We start from the raw sequence: 13706 nt of genomic DNA, 5'->3' as shown, positions 1-13706 counted from the left end.
TGATCTGGTGGAGTGGCCCTTCCTTTTTGCAGTCCTTCAGCATGTGGGGTTCGGCCCCAAGTTTTGTGCATGGGTCCAATTGCTTTACACACGCCCCCTAGCCCAGGTTGTAGTGAACGGCCACGTGTCGACCACCTTTCCGCTGGGGCGTGGAACGAGGCAGGGGTGCCCCCTCTCACCGCTTCTTTTTGCGTTGGTGCTGGAGCCATTGGCGGCCTGGATTTGGCAGGACCAGGTTATCCGGGGTCTAAAATGGGCAAGGGGATGGGAGGATCGCATATCCCTATATGCAGACGATATCCTGCTCTACCTGGCATCCCCAGCGAGCTCCATTAATTGTCTCCTAGACATATGCACATCCTACGGCCAAGTGTCCGGATACACTATTAATTGGGCGAAATCGCGTCTCTATATACTCTGCTGGGCGAAGGCGGCGTCATGGGGGCATTATATAATAAGAGTAAGAGGCACAACCTTACGGGTCCGACGGCACACACTGTACAAGTGTGGCATGAGGCGCAGAGGACCCTGGGATGGGAAGGAAAGATAACACAGGCTATGCCACTATGGGACGTAAAGAGGTTGGGTAGACTGCGTAATACTAAAGGATTTAGGCAGTGGGACCTGATAGGGAACTCGCGAGTTGGGGACCTCTGGAAGAAGGGAGAGGTGCTACCATTCGAGCAGTTGCAGACGGCTTATGACATGGCGGACGCTGAAAGATTCCGCTACACCCAAGTCAGACATGCACTCATGGCAGAGATCGCGCCGGGCACGCGGCTGGCGGAAGCCTCGCCACTGGAGGACAGACTCCTCACAGACCACCTGACCAAGCGAGCCATATCTCAGACATATCGTAAAATCATAAACAATCAGCCAGACCCCTTGGTGGCCCTTAAAGCGAAGTGGGAGGAAGAACTAGGTGACTTTGACGAGACTGAATGGCAGGAGGGCATATCTTCCCCCAGGGAGGTAGCGATACCATCCAAACTCAAACTAATACAGTTGAAAATACTGCATCGCACATACTATACACGAACTCTCCTATACAAACTCAAGCAGACTGACTCACCCTTATGTCTTCGACAGTGTGGGCAGGAGGGGACCCTCTTTCACACCTTATGGACGTGTCCCATAGTGAACCAATACTGGAGGGTGGTCATGCGTACACTTTCGCAGGTGACACAAACCACGACGCTCCCAGAACCCAGGAGGTATCTCCTCAACGTATGGGAACCCACGGACCTTAAACGCTCAATGCAAACATGGGTAACAATAGGCATGATGGTGGCAAAACGAAACGTAGCTCAGAGGTGGGGATCCAGACAGACCCCTACCCTCCCCCAGTGGTGTGGTGACATGGACTCCATCATGATTGCGGAGAAGGCAGTGTATATCCACAGAGGGTGCCCCAACAAATGGACACAGATATGGGGGAAATGGAACAGCTACCGAGGGGACATATGCGAACCCCCTGGGGAGAACTCAGATCCAGAACTCAGTGAGTAGGCGGCTTGGGGGACTGTCTGAGAGACGGGTGAGCACCGCTGAAGTCCTGGCTAGAGCACTGACGCGGAGAACCGAGATACTGTACTCGACAATTATTGTAATGCTGTTTTTGATGTGGAATGAAACTACAGATACTGATGGAACGATTCTCAAGGTATGCAATGTCACAGATTGTTACATATGTTATGGAAAAACCAATAAAAAGTTATTTAAAAAAAAAAAAAAAGAATAACCGGGGCAGTAGTAGAAGACTCAACAAAACTGCAATCTGCAGAAAGCAGAAAATCAGCCTGGCACCACTTATTCATCTGCCCTAGAGACCTTTGGATGTATAATATTTTTTCTTAGTCTTCATCCCCACCAGTTCTGGTGATAATCTGATCCCTCTCTTAACCAAGAAATTGAGCTAGTAAACAGATTTCTGGATCATCAGGTGGTTGCTTTGGAGTGTCGGAGACATGGATAGTCAAAAGTGAAGCAGTACAGTCATTGGTATCTAGGCCACTGGTATTTCGCAAGCCCAAGTATATGCCAGCATCAGTATTGTAAGGTGGCAGGATAGGTTAGGTCACTAGCGTTGGCCCTGACTACCTCTTTTGCCAGACAAATTATACCTTCACTTACTGTCTTCTTGGTTGGCTTCATGGACAGCATGGCTCGAGCAGGCAGGGATGACTCATTGGGTGGTTTTGTCTTAGGCACTGGAACTGTGGAGGTGAAGTCAAAGGTCCCAGAGTTGATATGCCTGCAGTAATGTAACCACCTAAACTCCACTTCCATGGGGACTGTCCCAGAGTACTGTAGAGGCATCCTGAAGAGATCCAGCATCACTAGCTGGAAGCCCTCCATGTGTTGAGGGGTCAGCTGATAAGCCAGGAAGGTCTGCTGCCATCGTTTTAGGCATTGCGGACCGGCCCGAAAAACGGTATAGCATTGGGGAATGGTTCAGACTCAAAAAGGGTTCTTGTAGCAGGATCATTTACTTGAAGAAGACATCCCATTCCTGTGGTGCTTTCAGTGGTAAGATCCATCAGCAGAACATTTCCTTCATGGTGACTTACCTTTGGGGGAGGGAGAACTCCTAGGGGACTTCCTGAGAACTTAGCCAAAAATAGTTTGACCTCCGCTACCAGGGGCATTTGCTCGAATAGCTGCACAAGAGTTGCGGTATCGTGTTACGACCAAAGAAATGACATACTCTCATCATGCGGGTTTTAAAGATGCATCATCTTGCTGTACATTCTACAAGGGTTGTAGTCCGACTTTTCAGGAGACATCTGATCCAATTGATGTTGAAAGCTGAGGATTTTGTTGGTGAGACAGTGTGTGCGCTCTGGACCACATTGGTGAGGCACAGAAAAACAAGAGCTGACACCAGCATTCTGGTTGAGATGAATTATACTCTGAGGTTATCACATCTGAAAGTTGAGTTTTGCCTCGATCAGCATGGCACTATTTGGCAGAAATGTAGAGGGTTTGCTGGGGCGGAACATTTTCCAGACCAGTATGAAGCCTGGAATTTGGAAGGAGCATGTTCATGGTGAGGAATCTGAAGGAAGATGTGCCCATCACAAACAGTCCGATTTAAAAAGAATTCAGGAACTAATTTTGGGGAAAAGGGTAGCCAATTCTTCAGATGCCCTTTTCTTCCAAGAATTGTGGGAATTAAAGATTTGTACTTCACTTTGTCTCTGAACTGAGCTGATTACGTTAGGAACTCTGCTGAAGCAAGGTAATATGAATGGGTTCAAAGTGAGAAGACATAATCTACTATAAAAGAAAAATGCACTGTGATTAGAGAGAGAGGGGACTCTTTAGAATTGGTGAAGATAGGGTACAGTGAAGAAACACTTTGGAAAGACTATTCCTGTATACACAAACATTAACCTTGACAGAAGGAAATTGGATACCATACTTGGACAGATGGCAGAAATAAGGCAACACTGTCTCCTATTAACTTGTGGTAGGATTACATGCAGTAGAATTAAAAATAATTCTGTAACCACAGGAAGCAAAGAATTTAATTATTTGAAGATATTAAGGCTCTAGTAGGTTGAGCAGCCTCTCTCAGTATCACTATGTAGTATTGCAAGAAATGAAATGCAAAGAAATATATACATGGATAGTGAAGTTGTAGCAGTGGGGAGGGCCTGACTCTTGCCCTTGAGCTTGATGCGGATTATGTCATTCACACCACCCACCCTAAATACCAAATGGAGGGCTTTTGACTGAAACAGCAGCAGCCATTGATGCTGCCAACTAGGTGAACATACACTGTGTTGAAGATACTGTCTGTCTCTAGATATTAATTATAGCTATGGAATTGTCCCTTCTTTACATAATGCATCGTATGTCTTAGCCTTCACCTTCATTATATGGAGCTTGATGCATTGAAGCCAAATATCCTAGAAACCGAAAAGGACAGTTTAGGAATTTCAGATGATGCGTCTGGTCTTTGGAAAGTTAATCAAAGCAAGGCTGTACTTAGCACAAACGGATTACGCAAATGTAGTCATGTATTGGGAGGTGTGATCAACAGCATCACTGAAAGCCTGGTTTAAGACACAGCCATCACACTGACGTCATGTGTCTAAACTTTTGGTAGGTTTTCTGAGGTTCACTAAAGACCATTTGCTTAACAAGCTAGAAGCAACAGCTTCCTTCAAGGATGTGGCAGATACACCACAATCATTTTGTCCAATTGAATTGTCACTTGCTCTATGTGGCAGAAGGTTTTCAAGATTTCAAAATTAAAAAGTTTAAATATTCTTTTCAGAATTTACAGAGTCCAGGGAGTCCCCAGAGGTATAGCAGAGGATAAATTCGAAAATTACTAAAAGCTCTCTTTGTGGTAGTGTGGGTGAGCAGTTAGGCTTATCCAAAGAGTGTGTTAAACATTTATTGTATTCACTCAAGGCTGGTGGCACACACTCTGAGAATGAATCCAGACTAGTTAGTTAAGTATAAAAAAGTATACTTATGTTTTATTTCTAGAACCAAGCAGGACTTGGCACAGGTAGGTAAAATGTGCTTGCAATTGTAAGACTTTTCGAGGTAAGACAATTGGAAATGGATTTGCAAACATTACAGGTATGCATATGCTTTAAAAACAGTTTAAATTACATGGAAATTACTTTTGAGTACTTGTGCATTACTTTTTGATTACATTGACTACTCCGGGGGATATATCTAGATATCACACCATGGATCCTACAGTACAGCACACCATGGATCCTTCCCTACAATACAAGGCAAGTAAGAATTTTTCAGGTTTACTTTCATACAAAAGTTCAACTTGAAAGAACATGTTTAGGAACAAAATATCACAACATTGGTTTCCATGGGAAAAAGATTATCGGTTTGCAGGTAAGTAAACGACCTGCAAGAATAGTTTTTGGGAGTGAGAGCCAAGGTCCCCAAAGGTTCAGTTAGGCAATCAATTTGCACCACCAGTGGCACTGGTGCAGCCGAGTGCAGGAGCCCAATGTTAGTCAATGGGGATAATTGGGCCTTCGGTCAGGGGCTATTTACGAGCAGGCCATTCGGGTATGGGAGAAAAGCTCCTGGGGTTAAGATTAGCACTGCAGGGGCCAACATTCCACACAGGAGCTGCACCACCAGCGGCACCGCGGCGGCCGGGTGCAGAGTGCCAAGGTGACGTCGGGGACCCTGTGGATTTAAATTAAGATCTTTGGTTCGTAAAAGATGCTGCAGGCTCGGGCAGGGAGGCTTCCTGAAGGCGTCCACCGGCTGGAGAGGTAAGTTAGGTTCTTGGGGGTTGACTGGATACCGTTGGTTGGGCCACCAAGGCTGTGGGGCCTTGGGTGCAGGGTTGTCTTTTGGCCTCGGCTCTTCTTACCAGCTCTGGTTACTGTCTGGGGACCCTTTAGGTTGAGGCTGCAGGCATCGACTTGAAGGTTGTGGTTTTGGCCCACTCGGTGCTGTGGGCGTCTGGTGCAAAATGGCAGAGCCATCTGGATTCTTGGGGTGAGTCTTTGTTGAGCGAATCTGGTGCTCACAGGAGACAGTCTGTAAGGTTAGTGCAGGGCAGGATCTCTGAGCTCAGGGAGGGGCTGCTAAACATGCCGTGGTTTCTGATGTAGGCAGGTCGGAGTAGGGACAAGCCGGTAGGGCTGGGGCCAAAGCAGTTGGTGTCCTCTTCTTCCTGGGTCGGCACGGCTCTTCGGTCCTTTTTCTTTCTTCTTCGAATCTGAGGAGGCAAGGTTCAGGGTTGCCCCTAAATACTAAATTTAGGGCTGTTTACAGGGGTTTGCAGGTCGGAACCAGTACACCCCCTATTATGAGACCCTCCAGTGGGAGGGGTGCATGAGCCTCTTCCTAATTGGATGGGTCCTCTCATCTTCAAGATGGAGGAGACTGAGATGTGTGCTTCACCTTACCTGCCCCACTTGAGGGGTTGGGTTGGCAAAGGTGGGCACACCTCTCCTTCCAACTCTGTTTTCCCACCGATGCTCCCGTCCAAAGTGGGTGTCAGAACCGGTGGGAGCCAGTTCCTGGGGGCAGGCACGAACAGCTTAAAAAGGCGGCAGGCTTTTGAAGCTTCTCCCTCATGGACCCAGCCCATCCTGGAGGAGGAGACACCTCTGCCCAGGATGGGCTTTGTTTCTGGACCCAGAGAGTGGAGGTGCTCTACCCAGGGTTCCAGAAACGTGTCTGGTGCTGACAAATGGGGGCAGTCATTCAGGAACCACACCAGGGCTGGTCGTTTTTCAGGGGACATCTCTAAGATGCCCTCTGTGTCTATTGTACATTAAATCAGTGTGGGTTTAATGTGCTGAGAAGTTTGCTACAAAACTTCCCAGTGTTCAGTAAAGCCTTTATCGATCTGTGGAGTTAGTAATGATAAATTCCCAAACCATATACTCTTTATGGCTTTACTGCACTTTCTAAGAATAGACTTAGACACAGTAGGGGTACAGTGTTCATGCGAGTGCACCTTCACATGTGGTCTAGTGCCCCTGCTAGAGGGGTGGCTTACCAAGGCCACAGGCAGTGGATGTGTGCCATGGTGACTCTTCACTTTTCTAAGCACCAAAACACGCGGCCTGCAATGGCGGTGTGTGGGTGTTACGGTGCAGGACCCCTAAGGGTGGCACAATAGGTTCTGCAGCCCTGAGAGCCCTACCCTGGTCACAGTGCCCTTGGTATCCATGGTACCTTTTAAAAGGGGCTTACCTGTGGCCAGAGATGTGCTAATTGTGGTTCAAAGGTACAGCTTTGGGAGAGAACACAGGTCCTGGGAACCTGATGGGCAGGGACCCAGGGCACACCAAGTTCATGAGCATCATTTGTCGGGCTAAAAGTGTGTGGGGGGGTAACCATGCAAAAAGGGGCACTTTCCTACAAGGGGACAAAGGTAGAGGTAAAGAGGCATTTCCTAAAGGAGCCACCACCCCCAAAACAGTGACACTCTCCTACTCCGACATCTAACATTTGTCTGAGGCAGGTTGCAGGGGTTTTGGCCTCACTAGGAGGTAATTATCTCTGACCGCTTGGTGCTAGTCATCATATAGGTGGAGTACTGTTTAGAACTCATCCAAACACCACTCAGCCGGACACCCCCCCCCCCCCCCCTCCACCCCCCCCCCACTCCCGCACACACAAGTTGTCCACAGAACACCAATGCCTGCTCAGGAAGAAATGCATGCGCTACGTGCCAAAGAGGTCAGAGCTGGTGCTGCCACTACATCATGGCAGAGGGGTATGCGCCCTGTACTTTCTCGTTCCCAAGAAAGCTGGGTCTCTCAGGTCTATACTCAACCTCTGACCTATCAACAAGTACATCCTGTTGGAACGTTTCCACATAGTCACACTTCTGAATGTCATTCCCCTGTTGTGGCAAGGCGACTTCATGACCGCTCAAGGCCTGAAGGGTGCCTACTTCCATATTCCCATCATCCCCGCTAATCAAAGATTCCTGCGTGTTTGTGGCGAGTGGACAAACTCTGCCATAATGTGAAAACTTAAAATGGTGGTAAAAGGTATCTAGAACTCGGAGCTTAATGCTATTGTGTGGGTGCATATACTTGAACAGTAACTACATAGCACTGTTCTACCACTTTCCACCCATGCCAAAAAGGGAGGAATAGCATAGTAGAAGTCAGGGCTACAAGAGCTGCTTACAAAAACAAAAAAGAAATCCATCCTAGTGTGAGAGGGGGTAAAACACTTGAAAAGAATGACATGGGTAAAGAGAAAGGACTGCTGCCTCCATAACTATGGCCTGTTACCGTTTACTCTTCCTGAGTCTGCCACTTTTCCCCAAACCAACTAAAGGGCTGGAGATTGGTGGCATCAGGTGAAATGAGCAGTGGCAAAAGTCCCGCCCATGCGAGAGCTATTGACTGTGGCAATGTGTTTTATCCATGTTGTACACCAGTGTGGCTGCTCTTCAGCAAAAGATAGTGGCATGGAGTGTGGTGAGGTGGATTAGAGTGGGTTACATTGGAGTTGTGTGGGGTGGAGTTGTGTGGGGTATATTGAAGTGGGTTTGAGAGATTTTCATGAAGTAGATTGGGTTGGGTGGACTGGGGTGTAGTGGAGTGGACTGGGGTGGGGTGGGGAAGAGAAGAGTGAGGTGAATTGGATTGGATTAGATTGAGTGCGGTGAGGTGGAGTGAAGTGCGCTGGGGTAGATTGCAGTGGACGTAGAGTGTCTTAGAATGGAGTGATGTGGTCTAGAGTGGAAGGGCATAATGCGGTGTGGAGTGGCGTGTGGAGTATGCATGGTGTGGTAGAGCACAAACGATAATGCTGGGAAATGTCATCACCTAGTGAATTGATGTGCTTTGATTGTACTCAAATACTTGTTTCCACCACACTTGAGAATTACAAAAAAGTGCTTCATTTGTACTTTCCTAATTCTGATATATTCTGAAATATCAGCACAGTTCATTTTTTAGTGTGCTAGAAAAAATAACATTGTGAAGCCTCTGCTATCACATTGGTACCCAGCAGGATTGGCACATAAATTCTCTCACTTAAAAGCCAGAGTAAGAAGAATAAACACCAATCTCCCTTGGAAGACAGAGCCTGACATTTGATATCTGTCTTTGTCTTTGAATGCACAGCAAATGTGGCAAGAGCAGAACAAGATTTAAAGTTTCAGAAAGTGAGTACTCAGGATACAGTAAACAAGGGATGCTCCACGGGAAGAACAAACTTCAACTGGACAGCCTAAAGCAAATAAAGCCAGAAAATAGAAAGCAAAGAACTGTGAGTTACAAAGCCTCTAATAAGCAGTGGGAGAAATACATTCCTAGTTAAGCTTTCAGAATGCCCGAAAAAAGTTGTTAGCAAACCAGACAGCTGAGCTGTCTGGTAGGATTCGGCCTAAAAATGATTGCAGGGGCTATAGGCAGGACCACTAGAATTATGAGATTGTGCAGCTGCAGTGATTTTCACCTTATTATAGATTTGCTGCATTTGCCACATAATCCATTATTTGCTGCATAATCTGCAGATTTTAACAAAAAAAAAAATTGTTTCTAGTACAAACTGTTCCGTTACTAAAATTGCAGCGGTTATACGTTGCTGCGCAGTGGAAGGGCCTTTGCAAAGGTTGACTAGTTCAATTTTCGTTGCTTATTGCTATATTTGGGTGTTAAACTGGTACTAACGAGGTGCAACCAATGCCTAGACAATGTTAACACGTTAGAAAGTGACAAAATAAGGAAGCAATACTATTACAAAATGTGTTGCATATATATATATATTTTTTATTTGCTCCATAATTTAATCAACCCCACCGCATTATTTGGCCCTCACCTGCTGCATAATTCTCGTGGCTTTGGATATAGGAGATGGGACGGTGAAAGGTGACCATTGTGTGTTCAGTTGTGTTACACAGGGAAAACCTGGGATTAAAAAACGCACACGAGTGAGGGATTGCAGTGCAAAAGCTTACCCCAGGGAAATACCTTGGTGCTGAAAGCGTGTGGCGAAAATCATAAAATAACTTTTATGTTGGTGCCTTTACAACAATTAAGATGAGTGAGTCGTTAATTTGCTGAACTTTGGCACACTTGGCGCTTGCAAATTATGACGAGTGGCTATAGGAGTTATTTCAGAGAACCATTTGAAACTGTATTTGTTCCACAGTTTTGCTATTCGCATATAATTGTGCATGTTTTCATTTATGATTATAGATTCAATTTTTAGTCTCTTGTTATGGAAGAATTTGTAGTACCATGTTTGTTTGTTTAATGTAATAATTGTCACTCAGATGAACAGCTGAAGAGCATATGTGTAATTTTTCTCTTAGGCAAAACTAACTTCTTTGCACATCCCACCTCCATTGGGATGTTTGCATTTTAATTGGCGAGCTAAGACGAATTAGACTCACCATTGCAAATCACTGTGGTGTTTAAAAGTTCGAACCATTTTAAAATCGAGCCATTTCAAGATTTGGATTTCAATTCAGATTTCTTATTCGTAAAACTGCTTTATTTGTTTCTCTGTTAAAAAGGAGAATTTACGAACTAGGTGACCCATATGAATAGTTTTGACCGATCAATGTGTATTTCCAAATATCCCGCTCAAGAAATAAGTTCAAACCTGTTAACTTTAACTTAATGCTTGCAAAGGAAGACTAATCCAATGCTGGGACTTGACTGGTTACGTTTCTTGGCTGTTTATGGTAAGTGTGGCTCCCTCTGCTGTTCAGTCACTAAGCAGCACAATACTCTGTAGGGTATTGTGTTCTGCTTTGTTGGTGTCCGTCTGTTTTCCAATAAATGGACTTGGTTTTGTCTGTCTTGTAGGCCTACATTTCTGTGTAAAAGTTAGGATTGTTAAAACTTGCGTCCAATTTATGTAAGTATTTTCTGTTTCTAGTTGTCGATTAAAGCGTGCAGTGGTAATATGTTGTACGTGTTGGTGCTGTCTGCTCAACCTTTTTGCACCGAGGCAACAAGTCAGTGTTTATTTTACATTTGTAGGAATATTTGCATTTAAGTGTGCCCGAGCAGAGGAGCTGTTCAACATGCTGCAAGAGATTATGCAAAATAATAGTATAAGCGTGGTGGAAGAGCCCGTGGTGGACCGGAATCAACAGTCTGAGTTGGAAGTCCCTAGAACACCTCGAACACCAACTAGTGAGTATTTCCATTACTTGCTATTTTGCAGGTTATGATTTATTTTGTGGCTTGTATATTATCTGCCTACACCCACTGCATAAATAGTGGCCTAAGAGGTAAAAGTTTACAGATTTATTACCAAGCCAATTTGTGAAATACTTTTACCACAACATTGATGGAGTTCCTATTCCTCAAAGAGGTGCATTGAATCTACATCATTAGTTTCTTTGGGCTGGACTGTGCAGCTTTTTCCTTCTCCTAGGGCATAGTCTCCTAGACTTGCAGTTATGTCCACATGCTCCTACTTCTTTGGCCATTTCTGGTCCAGATAAACACCGAGAAGCGTTTAGCCCGTCAAAACTCCTATATCATTGTTCCCTCATTTTCGTTTTCAACATGGGGACTGTGGCAGTTGGTAGGTTGTTGGTGAGCTTCCTTCCTAATGTCTCAGAGAAGGCAGCTCCCTGATGTTGATAATTTTGATCTACTACCATCTGCAGGGTTCATGTGGCTTGTCATCTTGAGGCAACTTTTGTGATCTTTTGCTCTCATTGCCCACTCATGCATTTATCGCTCCCTGCACGGCCGGACCGGGCATCGCATTTTTCCCAGTGAGCTGTAGGCCAGCGGGCCGGTTTTCACCTGCTTGGGCCGTCCTCACTAAAAGCCAAGTCTGGGGACAGTAACTCCAGCTAGTGCAGTGAAAATACAAGCCCAAGCACAGCCTATCGGATGCCAGAAACTCGCGGTACTTGCAACCAATCAGCACATTGTTCATTCAGTTAGAAGCTCTGAGGGCGAAATCTTGGTGTGAGCATCTGCAGTCTAGCTTCGTTTAGAGGCCAATCTTCACCTGCTGTTTAAGCAAGGCTGGGAGCGTCTCATTCAATAGAAGTATTCACGGAGGAAAATCTTTAATTTGTAATGTGCAGGCAAAGCGACTGCTCTACAAGTTTTTAATTTTAACAAAATACCAGTTCAAAATGTTAAGCCTTACATTGACTGCATTTTGCATGAAAACTCTGCTTTCTAAATGAGCAAAGTGCGCATTTAAGTGCACCCAGTACCTGTGTAAGATAGCCCCTAACTTACTGCACATTAACATAAAAGGCAAGAGAAGGCACACTGTTAACCAGCCACTCTTCTCACATATGCAAATCATCCCCAGTCACCTGTGAACTGAGTAAAAGAGGGGGAGAACATGGAAACTGGTAGAAGCAGACGGGAGGTACGGTGACAAAGGGGGACTATGGAGTAGCAGAAGAGAGAATGAGAACACCATGTGCCGTTGGGTTGAACACCCACACTTTGTGGGACTCAGTTGTGCAAGTGCTGCCCATGGTCTCGTATGAGGCTAGAGCGTTACTCAACCAAGCAATTGCTGATGGGTAAGATGCAGCAAAGTTCGCCATCAGATGTGAGGTAGACATGACCGGCGCGCTAGGCAGAGCGATTGGGTCTTTCGTAGCACTTAGATTACATGCCTAGTTGAGAACCACTGGCTTTCAGTGGATGTCCAAACTTCCCTCATGGACATACCCATTGTTGGGTTCTGTCTTTTTGGCGAAAAGGCAGACTCCGCGCTGGAACGCTTTAAAGACAAAAGAGCTAGGGCCAGGCCTTTGGCCCTCTCCATGGTGCCCACCAAAACCAGTCTGCCTTCTGTCCCTTCCATGGCTAGGGGAGTGGCTGCCAACTACGTCCTTTTCCATCCACCACCAAGGCCAGGAATTTACCCAGCCTTTTTGTGGCATTAGACGTGGCTTCCACAAACCATGTGGGACACCAGCCAAAGGTTGGCTGTCTTCTCCCACCTCCAGACTGCGACGGACCTCCTGCATGCACTATAAACACAGTCACACCTGACTCCGTCCCAGACACTCCATTTTCTCAGAGCTGTTTGGGACACAATGCAGTCTCGGAATCCCCCCCCAACCCCCCCCTCCTTTCCCAATGACGAGTCTAGGATATTGGATTACGATATTTCAGCCTCTATCCTGGATTTCAGTGAGGCCGATTCGGAGTCTGTTGGGCTTCATGGCCTCCTGTGTCCTGCTAGTGACACATGCCCATTGGCATATGTGGACTCTGAAGTGGGCCTGAAGTTCCTCTGGGTGCAGCATCAGGGAACTTTCTCCGACCTGGTCCAGATCTTTGAGGGAACTGCAAAAGACCTTCAATTCTTTCTGACGAACCACAATTAGGTCAGCAGCCGACCCCTCTCCCTTCCCCAGCTAAAGCTTACTAGTGACAGATGTCAGTCCTAGGCTGGGGCAGCTACCTAGGAGAGGAGAGGCCAAGATCAGAGGACTCTGGTCTGTGGTGGAGGCTGGGCTTCACATCAAATTGTTGGAGCTTCGGGCGATCCAGGTGGCATTGAAAGACTTTCTTCCTACACTCAAGAGAAGGCTGGTGCAGGTATTCATGGACAACACCTCCACCGCCATGTGGTACAGCAACAAACAGGGCTGACTTAAAGCACATAAGGTCCAACTCAATTTTTTATAAGGTCTGACACCATATTAGGTAATGAAGTCGCCATATTCCCACTTTTATGCAGAAGCATTGTCATGTCTCCAACTGTCGCAGATGTCTTGTGACCCTAACTTTCTAAGAACTGAGAAAGTGTCAAGTCATTCGGCTAATGACATGGATATAACATCTGATGCAACAACAGTCTGGGACAAGTGTCTAACACCATGCCAAGGTCAAATAAGAAAAGACAGCTATATAACCAAAATAGTTTAGTTTGAATTGACATCCTTTCACCTTATAGGTTCATAAGGAAACGTCTGGGACATACACCTTGATGCACATAATCTGTCAGACATTCCTAAACGTATGTCAGAAATTTCATTCTCTGATAAGAATTAGTTTAGAAAGGCTACCACTTGTCAGGAGAGGTCCTTCGTCCAGGTAATCGTGCGAGAATCTGCCAGAGACTTTCTCATCTACTGCCAGTGCACTTAGAAGATGCTACATCTCTCCTGATGCTGATAAAGCTGAGTTCTGTAGGAAGGCCACTACGGCAACTAGTGTTTGCCCATCACAGGGAACACTGCCTTCAAGCCTCTGCTGATAATGACTGCTCTTGCTGTC

At 46.0% G+C, this 13706-nt stretch overlaps 1 protein-coding gene across 2 annotated transcripts in view; it reads left to right on the top strand.

Annotated features, from left to right (window-relative positions):
* The window catches only part of FRS2 (fibroblast growth factor receptor substrate 2), a 316662-nt gene that overhangs the window by 271027 nt on the left and 31929 nt on the right, over positions 1 to 13706 (top strand). For both annotated transcript variants that reach the window (XM_085653899.1, XM_085653900.1), the window contains exon 7: positions 10470 to 10625. In XM_085653899.1, coding sequence (XP_085510025.1) covers positions 10470 to 10625 — 156 coding nt within the window. The remainder of the gene's footprint in view (positions 1 to 10469; positions 10626 to 13706) is intronic.

Source organism: Triturus cristatus, chromosome 4_1 (genome assembly GCF_964204655.1).
Source record: "Triturus cristatus chromosome 4_1, aTriCri1.1, whole genome shotgun sequence".
NCBI classification, from domain to species: domain Eukaryota; kingdom Metazoa; phylum Chordata; class Amphibia; order Caudata; family Salamandridae; genus Triturus; species Triturus cristatus.
Note: the sequence above shows the minus strand (reverse complement) of the source record. Positions and strands in the feature narration are given on the sequence as shown.